The sequence below is a fragment of the Phytophthora sojae genome (assembly GCF_000149755.1).
Source record: "Phytophthora sojae unplaced genomic scaffold PHYSOscaffold_5, whole genome shotgun sequence".
NCBI classification, from domain to species: domain Eukaryota; phylum Oomycota; class Peronosporomycetes; order Peronosporales; family Peronosporaceae; genus Phytophthora; species Phytophthora sojae.
The window spans coordinates 1,481,641-1,495,001 of record NW_009258119.1 but is presented as its reverse complement, the minus strand read 5'-3'; the positions used below and the strand labels follow the sequence as shown (position 1 = coordinate 1,495,001).

The window sequence follows — 13,361 nt, the reverse complement described above, 5'->3', positions numbered from 1 at the left end:
GGTTGCAGCCGTTAGCCCACACGGTGGTGCGTTGGCGCACTGGAGGGGGCGTCGCAGGAGCGACGGTGCGGACACTGCCCTGGAAGAAGCCGAAGGAAGGAGAGACAAGGTCCTGGGAGGAGGACAGGAGTTGAAGTGCAACGAGTGGTTGGGAGCTCTGGAGACGCTGCCCAACGTGCATGTGCAGGAGTAGGAGCTTAGTCTAATATCTACCAAGTGCGTTTCAAGTCGTGCGGGTGTTCGCCTCCTCAGTCTTCCTCGAGGTCGTGGCCTCACTGCGTGGAGCGAACCGACCCAAAGCGGAACAGATGGACGCGAGACCCATTCTGAAACGAGTCGATTCGGAGATTCTCACACGGTCCATTCTTCGGACCAATTCGGTGGATCTACAGTAGAGCTGGAGTATCTGATCGAAAAGTACGGAAATAGAGCTACGCACGACAATCTCACTCATCTGGCCGAAAAAGTCTGGCAGAGAAGCTTCGAGCATTAGTTAGTTGCATATAACTCTTCGTCAATCCGATGCAATAGTTTTCTTTGTTTGCCACGGTGGTTCGAGAACAATAAATATCTGAGCGCTAGAATAGTCTGCACGTGTGCTTCAAACATCCAATTTACACGTTAATGCATTGAGCCCCCTACGCCTCCTACGCAAGCAAGACTGCAATTGGAGACAACATTATGTAGAAGAGAGGAGGCGCCTTGTGTGTCGGTAGATTGGGGAGTTTAAAGTAATGGATGGGCATTCACTTTCACTGTCTGCATGAATTGGTCTACCAGCACGTGGAGCGGTAGCTCCTGGGGCGACTGCTGCTTACTCGGAGTCTTTTTCGCCGACTCCAGCTTCATGTGCTGCTTGGTGAATAGCACGATGGCGATGGCGTCCAGAAACTCCGAGAAAACCACCGTTGTGCTCATGAAAAACGCGTCTGGCTCGCCGTCCTGGTTGTTTTCAGTAGCGCTGGATCTAGCAACACTGCGATGTAACTCGGGTTTCAAGGATGGCGCTGATGCCGTGAACGCTCGGTTCAATGCCGCGAGTGCATGGCGGACCTGAAAGTCTGCGGTGAAGATGGGCGATTCCGGGGAGCTCTGATTACGAAGCATGACGAGCACGGACCTGACTGACACTTCATCAGTATACTTGTCCGTTGGTGCAGGTTCCTCTTCGCCATCATCGAGCTCAACTGCGTCTTCGTGCTGACGGCGAACGGAAGGAGCGGCGCAACTGCTGTATAAGCTTTGGAGTTGGTCGTGGTGCTTCGTGAAGACGATGTGCAGGTTTTTCCCCATCAGCTCCGCCCGCAACAGGGCTAACCATGACGGCGAGCTTTGACTCAGCGCTTCTTGGCGTTCACGGACTATTTGCTCGTAGAAGTCGGAGAAAATGTCCGCCAGAAACACCGTGCTGTCACTGCTCCCAGCCAGCTCGATAATGCCTTCTGCCTCTGCGCTCATGACCCACGAATGTGCGATGCGGACAAACAGCTCCACAAACTCCCTGAAGAGAAGAACTTCGTCCCAAGGAACAATTTCGAGACGGGTTGGATCTAGTGGGTGATTGGCTCGGTTCTCCACAGGCAGGTCTTCAAGGAAATACTCGGCAATGTTCATTGACGCAGCGCAGGCCATGGCACCAGATCGTTGAGCTCTCCGAACTTCCTGCATGAGGCTTTCAAGCTGCCCGCTCGTAAAGTAGAAGCCGCACTGGGAGAGCAGTTGCCGACACTCGAACACTTCAAGCAGCGTCCCCGACTCATCCGGATCATTGGAGGAAGAGGAGGCTGACCGTCGAGACTCCTTGATACACCCGCGATACAGTGCACGCAATTCCGTGTTGATACGTAGCGCTGCATGCTCCACAGCCTTGCGAGCTTTTTCTCGCTTTGGGATGTCCGATATTGGAAGCAGGTCGTTGATGAATAACATGATTCCTGCAACACTTGAGGAAGATGAAGGAGGTTGAGAAGATGAGATCACGGTTGATGCCACGTTCGTCTCAGCCGAGTCTGCTTTCACGGGGGAAACTGGAACGATTCCTCCGGTTGTGGTGGATGCCGTTGCGTAGCTGCCTTCAACACTGCGGTCCTGGCGAAAGAGCCCCACGAATACGCGACCATCTTCGTAGAAGAAGAGCCCGTAGCCTTCTTTGACGTTGGTTTTCCATTCTCCTTCGTACCGAGCGCCGTTGGCGTAGAAGAAGACACCGCGTCCATGACGCAGTCCTTCGTGGAACTCGCCCTCGTACCAGTTCTTGTCGTGTGGGTTGCTGGAAGCTAGAGATACATTTTTACTTGTTGATCCAGTAGCGGATACGCTGAGGGGGTTCACGAGCCACACGTGCCTACCAAAGCCCTCTTGGTAGTCGTTTAGCCACTCCCCGTCGTACCGCTCGAGCGGTGTTGAGTCCTCGGGGTTCAGCAACTCGCCGTCTCCTCGCGGGGTCATCCACGTCATCACGCCTTGCCCACACTTGACGTCAGCCTTCCAGTCTCCGACGTACACACTGCCGTATGCGTAGTGCATGTGGCCTTTGCCCTCGCGCTTCCCCTCTACGAACTGCCCTTCGTAGCGGATGTTGCGCGCAGCGTCAAACACCAGCTCGCCGCAGCCATGAGGCAGTCCGTTCTCCCACTCGCCGTCATATCGAGCGTTGCTCTGGGCCATGACGAGCCCAACATCATCCTCACCCTTGGCATCATCATGGCCGTCACCGCCTCCTCCATCGACGTCGTGGCCCTCTGTTTCGTGAGAGCGGAAGGCGAAGAGTAGCGGCTTGGGCACCTCATCGCCCGCCTCACTCGTTTCATGCTCCTGACCCTCTCCCCCCTTCTCTTGCTGTAGCAGAACTCCACGGTCTCCAGTGACGAAGACTCCGCGGCCGTGGCGCTTGCCGCGCTTGACGTCCCCCACGTACGAGCTCCCGTTCGGCCACCAGTACGTGCCCCTCCCAGTGATCTCGTTGTGCGTGAAGTCTCCCTCATACGCCACGCCACTAGCGTGCCACTCGATGCGTCCTGTGCCGTGCATCCGCCCGTGCACAAAGTCGCCCACGTACGTGAAGCCCGTCTTGAACTCCAGCCTCCCCTTGCCATGGTACACCGGCACATCGCACTCCGGCGCCAGCAGCGTCTCGCCCTCATACGATCGCGCCACATTCGCCAGCACACGAGGGTCCAGCGGCGGCGAGTTCATCCACGACACGGTCGAGGTGGCCATCGTTCGTTACACTATAGATATACATGAACCGACACATTCCACTTCAACATCGCACAAAATGGCTACATATTAACCCATACTCACTTTAGTGACATTCCAATAGTGACATCCCAAAAAATTTCTCCATTGGGTCACGACATGGTGTCGACCTGCGCTGCTCCGTCTTCGCCGCCGTCCATGGAGCTCCCCAGAGCGCCCCCGCCCCTATCCGCACCGGAACCATCAAGGAAGCCGTCTCATCTCGATGTTTCCGCAACTTTATTCCACCGGAAGCGCGTGGTTCGCCGTAAAGCGCACAAGCCCGCGGGCGTCCCCAGCAGCTCCGTTAAGCGGAAAAAGTCGAATCCTGAGCCCCCCAGCGCCGCAACGAGCCCCCTGTTAGCCTCTGGCCACGTCAAACCAGCCCCAGTACTGGATGCAACAGTTATGAAGCCAGCCGCGACGCAGAACGGCCGTCCCAAGCCCAATCTCCACGTGCAGACGGACTTCTCGGCGACGTATTCGCCGCCGTCTCCGTCGAGCTTCTCGCCCGTGGCGCCGCTGGCCAGGAGCTCTCCCTACCCTTTGACAGCCAGAGGAGCAGACACAGAGCCCAAGCTGGCTCCGGCATCTTCGCCCAGGTCTGCGGGGGCTGGGACTTTACCGGACAAACCCCCGGCGCCGCATGCGTTCCGCCTGTCGGACTTCTTCTACAAGGAGATCTTCGGTGTGCATGACATCAAACCCACGGATGGAATGCACCAGGAGCGCGTGCAGAACTTCTTCGTCGTGCCCGTGAACACGGAGCAGTTGTTCTTCTTTGGCGTGCTGCTGGCGCTCGACAGCTTCCTGTACGTGTTCACGTACCTTCCGCTGCGGATTCTGTTCGCGTGCGGGTGCGCCGTGACGTCGAGTTTCCATACCAGAGTACTCCGGAGGACGCACTTCTACGACTTGATGGTGGCGGTCATTGTGGCTGTGGGGACGAGTGTATTGCTCAACGTGGATATGTCTCGAGTCTACCACGCGATCCGCGGCCAGGCAATGATCAAGCTCTACGTGCTCTTCACCATGATTGAGATCTTCGACAGACTCTTCTCATCGCTGGGACAGGATATCCTCGACTCGCTCTACTACACGGCCAAGTATCACCCCCGCCGTGTCACGCGCATGTTCCTGGACTTCACCGTCGCGATCGTTTACGTGGTGCTCCACTCGCTGCTGCTGTTCGCACAAGTCGTGACTCTCAATGTGGCAGTCAACTCGAGCAACACGTCGCTGCTCACACTACTGATTTCGAATAACTTTGCCGAGCTCAAGAGCTCTGTGTTCAAGAAATTTGAGGAGCAGAACCTCTTCCAGATCAGCTGCAGCGATATCGTCGAGCGCTTCAAGCTGATCACGATCATCAGTCTCATCCTGCTGCAATCGTCGACTGGGGATGTTGCCTGGGGAACGGTACGCTTATTTCATTATTGCATTTTTCTAGCTCGATTGGTGTGCTTACGTTGGGGCTTGTTCTGACGCAGGCCATGGTTTGGGTTGCCGAGATGCTGATCGACTGGCTCAAGCACGCCTTCATCACCAAGTTCAACCAGCTTCCGCCGACGATGTACTCCAAGTTCATCACGATCCTGTGTCGGGACTTGACGGGGTGGAAGAGCGAGGATACGATTCTGGATCACACGCACCACGTTTCGAAGCGGTTGGGTCTGATGTCGCTGCCTTTGGCTTGTGTCGTGTTGCGCATGGTGTCGAAGGCACTCGCGGACGTGCCAATCGAATTCACGTCGCCTAGCGGAGTTCTGGTGACCATCGCGTTCTTCATGTGCCTTGCAGCGTTTAAGGCGCTGCTGAGCCTCGCGCTGATGATTTATGCGTGCAAATCTGGCCGTCTCGACGACACCCGCCCCAAGAGCCCACGGTCGGTGCGCCACCTCGAGTCCATCCAACGCTACAAGTTCTAGAGTGCATGCCAAATTCCATATAGACGCCTCATCCTTCTTTCCAAAGCATTTTCGTTCATTGTTATGGCTTCAACGAGTCAACTTACTGGTACAGCATAGTGTTGTGTTCCTCTTGTCACCTACACAAGCCCACTCACTCTGCCACGCACGCAGCGCAACTCGCCATCACCGCTATGCGGGACTCTTCATTAGCTTTGCTTTGATACAAGGTCCTAAACATGCATTCTCCTCTTTTTGTATCTTGTCTTATCTACAAACGCGCAAAACTTTTGGATCCTTTTTCCTGCTGCTTCTTGTCACTAGTTTCCCTCTTCTTGCCCTGTCATCATCATCATACCCACGCGTCCTCCTCGCTGGTGGCAGGTCACCCATCCTTCTTCACACCTGCTGCGCGTCTCCAGCGTTCGTTTGTACCGGGTCTTCCTCGCTGCTTCGTCGTTCATACACCACACGCTCCTTCCCTAACACTGGTTCATACTTTTCATCCCACCACCGCTGGACTCTCCCTCGCTCTCTTATGCGCGACTCGTGGCGTTCATCCCCATGCCGCCCACATCGTTTAGCATCATCATGCTGCCGTCGTTCATCTGCTGCATGCGGTTGCCTCGGCCTCCACCCTGGAAGTGATGAGAAGCGCCCATGTGACCGCCGCCCTGCATTCCGTACATCTGGTTCGACTGCAGGTGCTGCTGGTGCATGTAGCCGCCCATGGCACCGCCCATGGCAGAAGACGGCAGGTGGCCCATCATCATCCCGTTGGCGCCATTATCGAACAAATTATCGGCAGTCGGCGACATGCCCATGTCCATGCTGATGTCCATGTTCGGGAAGCGCTTGAGAATCCGAGCAGTAATGCGACGACCACCAGACGTGTTCTTCATAGCGGCCAGGTGCGGGCGAATGGCCTTGACGAGAAGCAGGCACTGCTCCTCAGCACACACGCAGAGCGCACGCTGAACCACGTAGTTGGCGAACTGGTCCTGCAGCATCTTGTTCATCTTGGGGCAGCTTGTGATCTCCGCAATGTACTTTTGACGCACGCGCTCGGGGGCCTTCTCCAGACACTTCTCAATCACATTCGAACTAAACTTCTGCACCGACAGCTCGTAGATGTGGCCCAACGGCTTCATAATGACACCGAAGGCCTCTTCAGCCGTGCACGAGTCCAGCACATACTGCACAACGTAGTTGCCGTACGGATCCTGCATCAGCTTCATCGCCTGGCGCTCCACTTGCTCAATCACCTCAGCCTTCTGCGCCTTGTTGGCCGCGTCCAGGCAACGTTGCAGCACGCAGCAACCGTGGCGGTGCGTGCCAACAGTCGTGCACTCCTTACACACAGCATCGAACACAAACTGGTTGTACTCAGGCTTCATAAACTGCAGCGCACGCTGGATAACGTGGTTGCCGTTCGAGTCAATACACAGGCGCACGGCGTCATCCTTCAGCGCCTCCACAATAATATCCGGCAGGCTCGTCGTTCGGCGACGCTCGCCACCCTCAGGGCGCTCCTCACGATCATTCACATAGCCATACTCGTCACCGTCGTCGTCGTCATAGTCCTCCTCGATAACGTCAGGTGATGTCGCGCAAACCTCCACCACCTTCTGCACCGATCGGGTACCGTGCAAGTTCAGCGCAGCAGCCACAAGGTTCGAGCTCACACGGCGGATGATCACAAGCCGTTGCTTCTCGTTCACACGCTCCAGCAGCTTCTGGAAGAGATAGTTACCGAACGGGTCCACCATCATCTCAGCAAGGTGCTCCAGCGACTCCTGGTAAATCACTTCACACAGATCAGCGCGGTCTTCGTAGTCAAGTTGCTCTTGCAGCAGCCGACAGCCATTCTGGTCCTTCGACATAGCGAACACACGGTTCTGGATGTCTTCCACACTCAGAGCAGCACTCAAGCTGGACGGGTCATTGGCAGCGCCGCCCATCATAGGCGCACTCATCCCACCGCCGTTCATCAGGCCCAAGCTCATCCCACCCACACTCGAGTTTTCCGAGCGGTATCCCATCCGAGACTGCTGACGCCCTCCAAACCCTCCACTCATCTGGTGGCCGAGATCATCGCTGCCCATTTGATGGCGCTGCTGCTGCATCATGTGCGACGGAGGGGGTGACATCATCATCCGGCTTTGCTGGTACATCATGGAAGCATTTTGACGGCTCGAGTTGTGAGCACTGCCCATATGGTCCGCGGACGGAGCACCGGCCTGGTGCACGAACTTGCACTTGCTACCCATCCGGCAGTGGCCCTGCAGGTAAAACTTGCACTGCTTCATCCCCATTTGCATGCCTCCGCCCATGCCCATGCCCTTGCGAGGCGAGTGCGGCGGAGACGACTCTGGAAGCGGCGGGGTCATGCGCGAATACATACCGCGTCCCTGTCCACGGCTGTTCGAGTGGCCTCCACCACGCATTCCCATTGAGACTTGCTGCTGCGAAGCGTATCCCATCTGCGCCGTGTGCTGGTGCGTCATCGGACTGGAGCGCGGGTTCATGTACATGCTGTTTCCACCGTCGTACATGCCGGTAGGAGGGTGCGGTCCCACAACCATTGGGTTCCACTGGCCCGAGTTCATCTGCGCGCGACCTTGACCTCCACCGTAGCCGTACGACCCGTTAGCAGTCTGCGGAGACCGATACTGCTGCTGCTGTTGACGGTACTGCTGCTCGTACGAGGCCGCCATTTGGTTATTGCCGTAGTAGTCGTGCATTTGCTCCTGGTACATGGCGTTGTTGTCCCCGTCCTGGCTGCCCGACCACGAGTCTTCGGACGACATCCGCGGACTCAAGGTGTACGCTCCATTGTATGCACCAGACGCTGTGCTGCTGGTACCTGGCACCGTGTTCGAGCGCGAAAGAGACAGCGACGTCGGCAGATGTTGCTGCGTGTCACGTCCACCGGAACGGTAGCGCTCCTGCTGCTGCTGTTGTTGCTGGACGGCGGAAGACTGCTGCTGGTGGCGATAGCGGCCAGACAGCGACGCGTATTCATTCGGAGACTCCTGCACCGGGTTGAGCTGGAACTGGCCCGACGCGTACGAGTTGACACTGCCCGCGGCACTTCCACTAACCGACACGCTGCCATTAGCAGCGCGCTCATTCGCTTGGAGGCTCATCTGGCGGTCGTCCAGGCTGAGCTTGAGGAAGTCCCCGCCCAGCGCCTGGCTCGGCGACTGCGAGAGGAACATCTCGATGCTGTTCTTGCGGCGACTGTTGTGCGACGGCAGCATCTCCATGGGCTGGCGCGGCTTGCGGATCTTGATGTCAATGGTGCGTCCGACCACATCTCCAGCTCCAGCTCGTCCGTCATCTCCGCCAGCGGCTCCTTCCTCGCGCTCGTGTCCTCGCGCGTGGGTCGCCTGATTCGAGGGCGAGAGCGCGCGCGGCGGCAGCACGTCGTTGTTGTTCCCTGCGTCTGCAGCGCCGCTCCCCGCCTTGTTGCCAGCATTATTGTTGCTGCTGCTGTTGTTGTCGCCGTTGGCCGAAGCCGCCGGGTCATCCTCGCTGTACTTCATGGGCGCGAAGAAGTCGCTCGAGCTGCCGAAGCGGAACAGGTTGGACGACTCGAAGCTGAGGCTGGGAGGCGCCGAGCCGGGCCGCGACGAGGAGGAGGTGGAGGTGGAGGCCGCCTGGCCGTCGCTGCCGTGCTCGCTGCTGTCCTTGTCCGTCTGCGGCGAGCCGTACGCGAGCTTGCCGGGGCCTGCAGCGGGCACGCTAGCAGGCGCAAACTCCATCGTCATCAACGTCGACGTCACTCAGTCGCTAGAAGAAGAAAAAGGCTCCGCACTAAAGGAGGAGAATCACGTCGTCCGCCTGGCAGAAAAAAAAAGCATAGCACCATCAAGCACAAACGTCAGCCACCTACGCGCAAGCAGACGCGACCCAAGGGGCGCTCTCCTGACCCAGAGAGCTCAGAGGCACGACGGATGGGGAGGTCTCCTACGAAAGGGGAAGGAGGAGGAGGAGAGACTTGTCCCCTGTATACTGCAGCTCCGTGGTCTGCCAGTTGCGAAGTGATCCCGTGCCTCGGTCTCCTCTCCTTCTCTCCTCCGTCCATCCGTCTCTCTCCATCCATCGGCCCCTCCTTAATCAACGAGCTGGTCTCCTCACCTTGTTATGCTCTCCTCTTGGCTGGCCGATTGATTGATGGCTTCACTCCCTTCTCTCCTCGTTCTCCTTCTCGGGGGCTTTTCCGAGAGAGCGACTCTCTCACACACACGCAGGCGGCTGAGCTGAACGCCGCAGAGACCGTAGGGACCAGGAGACTCCGCGGGTGTAAGCCTCGTCCCCCCTTCCCTTCGACTTGGCTGGACTTACTTGGCTGGCGCGCCGCTCTTTGGTTGATAGCGGGGGGCCGGGCTTGGGTGGGCGGGAAGCGCGGCCGCTGAGAGGGTGAGTAATGGCGTATAGTACGTATAGCACTGCCTGCAAGACCGCATTCTCGACTACTGAAATCACCCGAATAGTGGGCTCTAACCCTTATGTTGCTTGGAGAAACTGACTTCTCTCACCTGATACAATTGATATCCAGGAGTGTGTGCGTATATGGACGTATACATTTAAGCGGACGCATCCGGCCAATGCGCCCGTGGAGATGTCCCTGATACACATGCGACTTGGCGACATACACCTGGTGCCATGCGTCACTCGGCGATGTCACTGCTGGGCCCGCTGCTGGTGGCGCTGGGCTACGGGCTGATCCTGGGCATCGCCTGCGTGCACTTCGGCAAGTTTCTGCCTGCGCGCAGCCCGTGGCACGCTGCGGCCAGCGTCTTCCTGGCCTCGGAGCTGCTACTGCAGTACTCGCTGGCCGTCTGGAGCGACCCCGGCTACGTGGTGAGCCGGCAGCTGGCGCCCAATGACGGCTGCGATGGCGGCAGCGACCACCAGCGGATCTGCCAGCACTGCAAGATGCCCAAGCCGCCCAGGGCGCACCACTGCCGCGAGTGCCGGCGATGCGTCTACGAGATGGACCACCACTGCCCCTGGCTCAACAACTGCGTCGGGTACCACAACTACCGTACGTTATTACGCCATAACGAGCTATGAGCTCGATGTGGGCTGTACTGTGCTCACATAATATTACCGTTCGGCTGTATTAGGGCACTTCTGGCTGCTGCTGCTCTACATCTGGGTGAGCTGCTTGTACGTCGCCATGTTGTCGGCGAGGCTCTTCGTCGAGACGTTCACGAGCAGCAGCGCGGACGCTCAGGCTGAAGGCAGGGACAACGTTGTGCTGGACCGCTTCAAGGTGCTCTTCTCCTTCATGGCGACGACCGTGGTGGGCGTCGTGGTCTGCGGATACTGGGGCTGGCACGTGTATCTGGTGCTCACAGAGCAGAGCACCATCGAGTTTATGCAGCGCGACGGCGAGAGGCTGAAACTGTCAGTGGTTAGTGCTGCGTCGGTGCGGCATGCACTGGCTCGGATGCTTGGCAGGCAGGACGCGCTGTGGTTTATCGCCTTCATTCTGCCGCAGCTTGGACGGAGACTACCACCCAAGTACATGCTGAGCTTTGACAGGCATATCTACCGGACCGAAGGCATGATGTGTCAATAACGTTAATAGTATCGAGCGTGAAAACGCATTGAGGAAAATACACGGAAATACTATTTTCGTGCTTCACAATAGTAACATGTCATGGATTCAGTAAGATATTCAGCCAGCCCTTCCCCGAAAGCGCAGAGGCAAGATGCGAGAGGGTGACATGCAGAGGAGCGTGATGTACGTTGACCTGGTGAAGGGCAGGAACGCTTCGGTTAACGTGGGGATGCACGAGGGTGTGGGCAAACTCCTAGGTGAAATTGCCGAGCAGATGAAGTACAAGTTCTGCAACCTCGGTGAGGTGGAGGATAAGTTCGGGAACATGACTAATGTCCTTGTCATTTGCGCGACAAAGTATTCGAGCGAGGTGCAGCAAAGCTTTCTTCACCGCGCGTCTACACGGTACACAGTGCCAACAACGATTGGGTGTCCTCACATCACCGAAGTGCTACTACTTGACCTAACGACGGAAAGGATGCGCCAGGAGTTTATGGGGCTCGAGAACGAACCTGGGTTAACGAGGGCCATGGAGCGTATGGTCGTCGCAGCGTGCCTAGCTACGAGCAGCAACGAATGAAAGGTGGAAAACATCGCCGAGCAGAGTGCAGATATACCTAGGTGCCGGTCACAACTTTTGTATGGCGAAGGAGGGGAAGTAGCATTCCCCAGTGCTTACCACAAGAAGATTTTGGCGCGAAAAATTGCGACCGCAATCCCCCTCCAAAATGAATTTTTTAATCTAATCTATTTTGTGTAAGTGGTGTGCCATCAATCGATTTAGGCGGGGAATGCATCCAACCGACCTTTACAGTACTGGGCTACCAGCTGCCCAGGTCAACAATAATGAATACTCGATGAACTACGGAGGAAAACGTGATCACCACTGGCAGGGCGGCACTGATCTCATCGTATCCCCGCCAACATTGGTCCTGGCGATCTGAAAAAATTAGTGGACGAAGCAATCGTTGCGATCTATGCAATGCCGTTTTCCTCCATCTACTAGATATCGATGCTTAAAAATTTACTGCATTTTCTGGTGGGACAGAGAAGTACCCGCAATGAGGGCCAGTCCTCGGGCATGAATCAGTCCAGACAGGCGCCTCATTTAAGATCTCCCCGCATCACCCAGATGGAGGAGAACGAGCTCTTGGAAGCTGCGAGGGCGGGTGAACTGGAGAGGGTGAAGGCTCTGGTAGAACAAGGCACCAGCGTGGATAAGGACAACGCTCTACGATGGGCGGCGAGGGAGGGGCGTATGTCGGTGGTGCGGTATCTAGTGACCAACGGAGCCGCGGTGGATTCCACGGACTACTGTGGAGACACGGCGCTGATGAGGGCTGCTGAAGGGGGCCACACAGAGATAGTTCGGTTTCTTACCAAAAAGTGCAAGTCCGACGCGAACGTGTCGAACGCGAACGGGTATACGGCTCTGATGTGGGCTGCAAGAAGCGGACAGACGGAAGTTGTTCGCTATCTTGCTGGACTACGCAGTGTTCAATTGGATGCGAAGGACAAGTTCGGATTCACGCCCCTAATGAAGGCGTGCAAAGTTGGACATGCTGATGTTGTCCAATTTCTCTCGGAAGCTGGCGCCGATGTGAATGCGTCTGCGGAACTCGGGCATACTGCACTCATGATAGCGTCTGGAATTGGCCACCTGGAAATCGTGCTATATCTCGTGAAAGACCGCCGAGCGATTGTCGATGCCAGAAACAAGCTTCGCGAAACAGCAGTCCAAGTGGCATCTGACAATGGATACGCTGATATCGTGCAGTATCTCACGCCGTTTCTTCTAAGTATTCGCCCCTTTGCTTCTCCGTTCGATGCCAGCGACATATTGAATCATCTAAACATTGGTAATCAGTCCTCGCCAGCAATGTCTTCCATTCCTCTGAGTGAGATCGAACGAATCGATATCAGTACGGACGGCCATATGGGGTGTGAATACAGCCGAATAAAGTGGCTCGGTGTTGACGCTGCAGTGAAGATCTTCACCTCGCAAGCGTCTTATTCCACATTCAGCGATGAAGTGCGGCAATGGCAGCGACTGCGGCATCCTAATGTTCTCAAGCTGTACGGCTGGTACCAGGCTGATCCTCAGCTACAGCTCTTGGTATGTGAGTATGCCAGTGGAGGCTCGCTTTGGGAGTATGTTACCGGTACGCCATTTCCCATGGAAAACCCGACAATCTGGAAGTACCTGCTCGAGGCAGCGTTGGCTCTCGAATATCTCCATGAACGGGGAATCGTCCATAGAGACCTTCGTTGCAGAAATATACTGATGGCGTGGCAAAGTTGTCCACTTTTGGGTTAAGTCGGAGGACGGGAAAGCCGTCTCAGCGTTGTTTTAACGGGATCATGCGCTGGATGGCACCTGAGATTTTGAAGGGGGAACCACCTTTGTTCGAGTCGGATGTATTTTCGTTGGGAATGTGCATTTTGGAGGCAATGGCTGGGGAAGAACATGACGAGACTTGGACCTCTGAGATGGATGGTCCGGTACTCTCCTCGTCTGGAATAAGTGATTTGGTAGGCCGCATGTGCTGTCATAACCCTCGTGAACTCACCCGTCTGTCTTTTGTTGTCTATGAACTGGAGCGCTTGGCCGCTAATGGAGCCGCCACCCAACTGGACCAAGA

The 13,361-nt window shown here is 56.5% G+C and overlaps 4 protein-coding genes across 4 annotated transcripts; 2 read left to right on the top strand and 2 right to left on the bottom strand.

The window, feature by feature from the left end:
- Positions 1 to 726: 726 nt before the first annotated feature.
- Positions 727 to 3,195, bottom strand: PHYSODRAFT_504737 (hypothetical protein; the record flags this gene model as incomplete). The annotated part of the gene is made up of 3 exons (XM_009530329.1): positions 727 to 2,253; positions 2,287 to 2,784; positions 2,851 to 3,195. 3 exons carry the CDS (start codon positions 3,193 to 3,195, stop codon positions 727 to 729), a joined length of 2,370 nt encoding a protein of 789 aa, XP_009528624.1.
- A 201-nt stretch (positions 3,196 to 3,396) lies between these two features.
- On the top strand, positions 3,397 to 5,165 carry PHYSODRAFT_506739 (hypothetical protein; the record flags this gene model as incomplete). Its single annotated transcript, XM_009530328.1, has 3 exons — positions 3,397 to 3,543; positions 3,652 to 4,656; positions 4,728 to 5,165. 3 exons carry the CDS (start codon positions 3,397 to 3,399, stop codon positions 5,163 to 5,165), a joined length of 1,590 nt encoding a protein of 529 aa, XP_009528623.1.
- A 352-nt stretch (positions 5,166 to 5,517) lies between these two features.
- PHYSODRAFT_545979 (hypothetical protein) lies at positions 5,518 to 8,734 on the bottom strand. Its single transcript, XM_009530327.1, has 2 exons — positions 7,698 to 8,734; positions 5,518 to 7,406 (listed from the first exon to the last, which is right to left on the bottom strand). Exons 1-2 carry the CDS (start codon positions 8,690 to 8,692, stop codon positions 5,681 to 5,683), a joined length of 2,721 nt encoding a protein of 906 aa, XP_009528622.1. The 5' UTR covers positions 8,693 to 8,734; the 3' UTR covers positions 5,518 to 5,680.
- A 1,096-nt stretch (positions 8,735 to 9,830) lies between these two features.
- Positions 9,831 to 11,299, top strand: PHYSODRAFT_301657 (hypothetical protein; the record flags this gene model as incomplete). Its single annotated transcript, XM_009530326.1, has 3 exons — positions 9,831 to 10,197; positions 10,280 to 10,569; positions 10,841 to 11,299. 3 exons carry the CDS (start codon positions 9,831 to 9,833, stop codon positions 11,297 to 11,299), a joined length of 1,116 nt encoding a protein of 371 aa, XP_009528621.1.
- Between the last annotated feature and the right edge of the window lie 2,062 nt (positions 11,300 to 13,361).

What these genes read in the sequence shown, in the direction of transcription:
- PHYSODRAFT_545979 (XM_009530327.1), bottom strand. Translation starts at nt 8,692, where the DNA reads ATGAAGTACAGCGAGGATGACCCGGCGGCTTCGGCCAACGGCGACAAC. An exon ending in CCGCACCCTCCTACCGGCAT is followed by an intron (nt 7,407 to 7,697) that starts GTACGACGGTGG and finishes CCGGATGGGTAG; the next exon opens with CAAGTGCAAGTTCGTGCACC.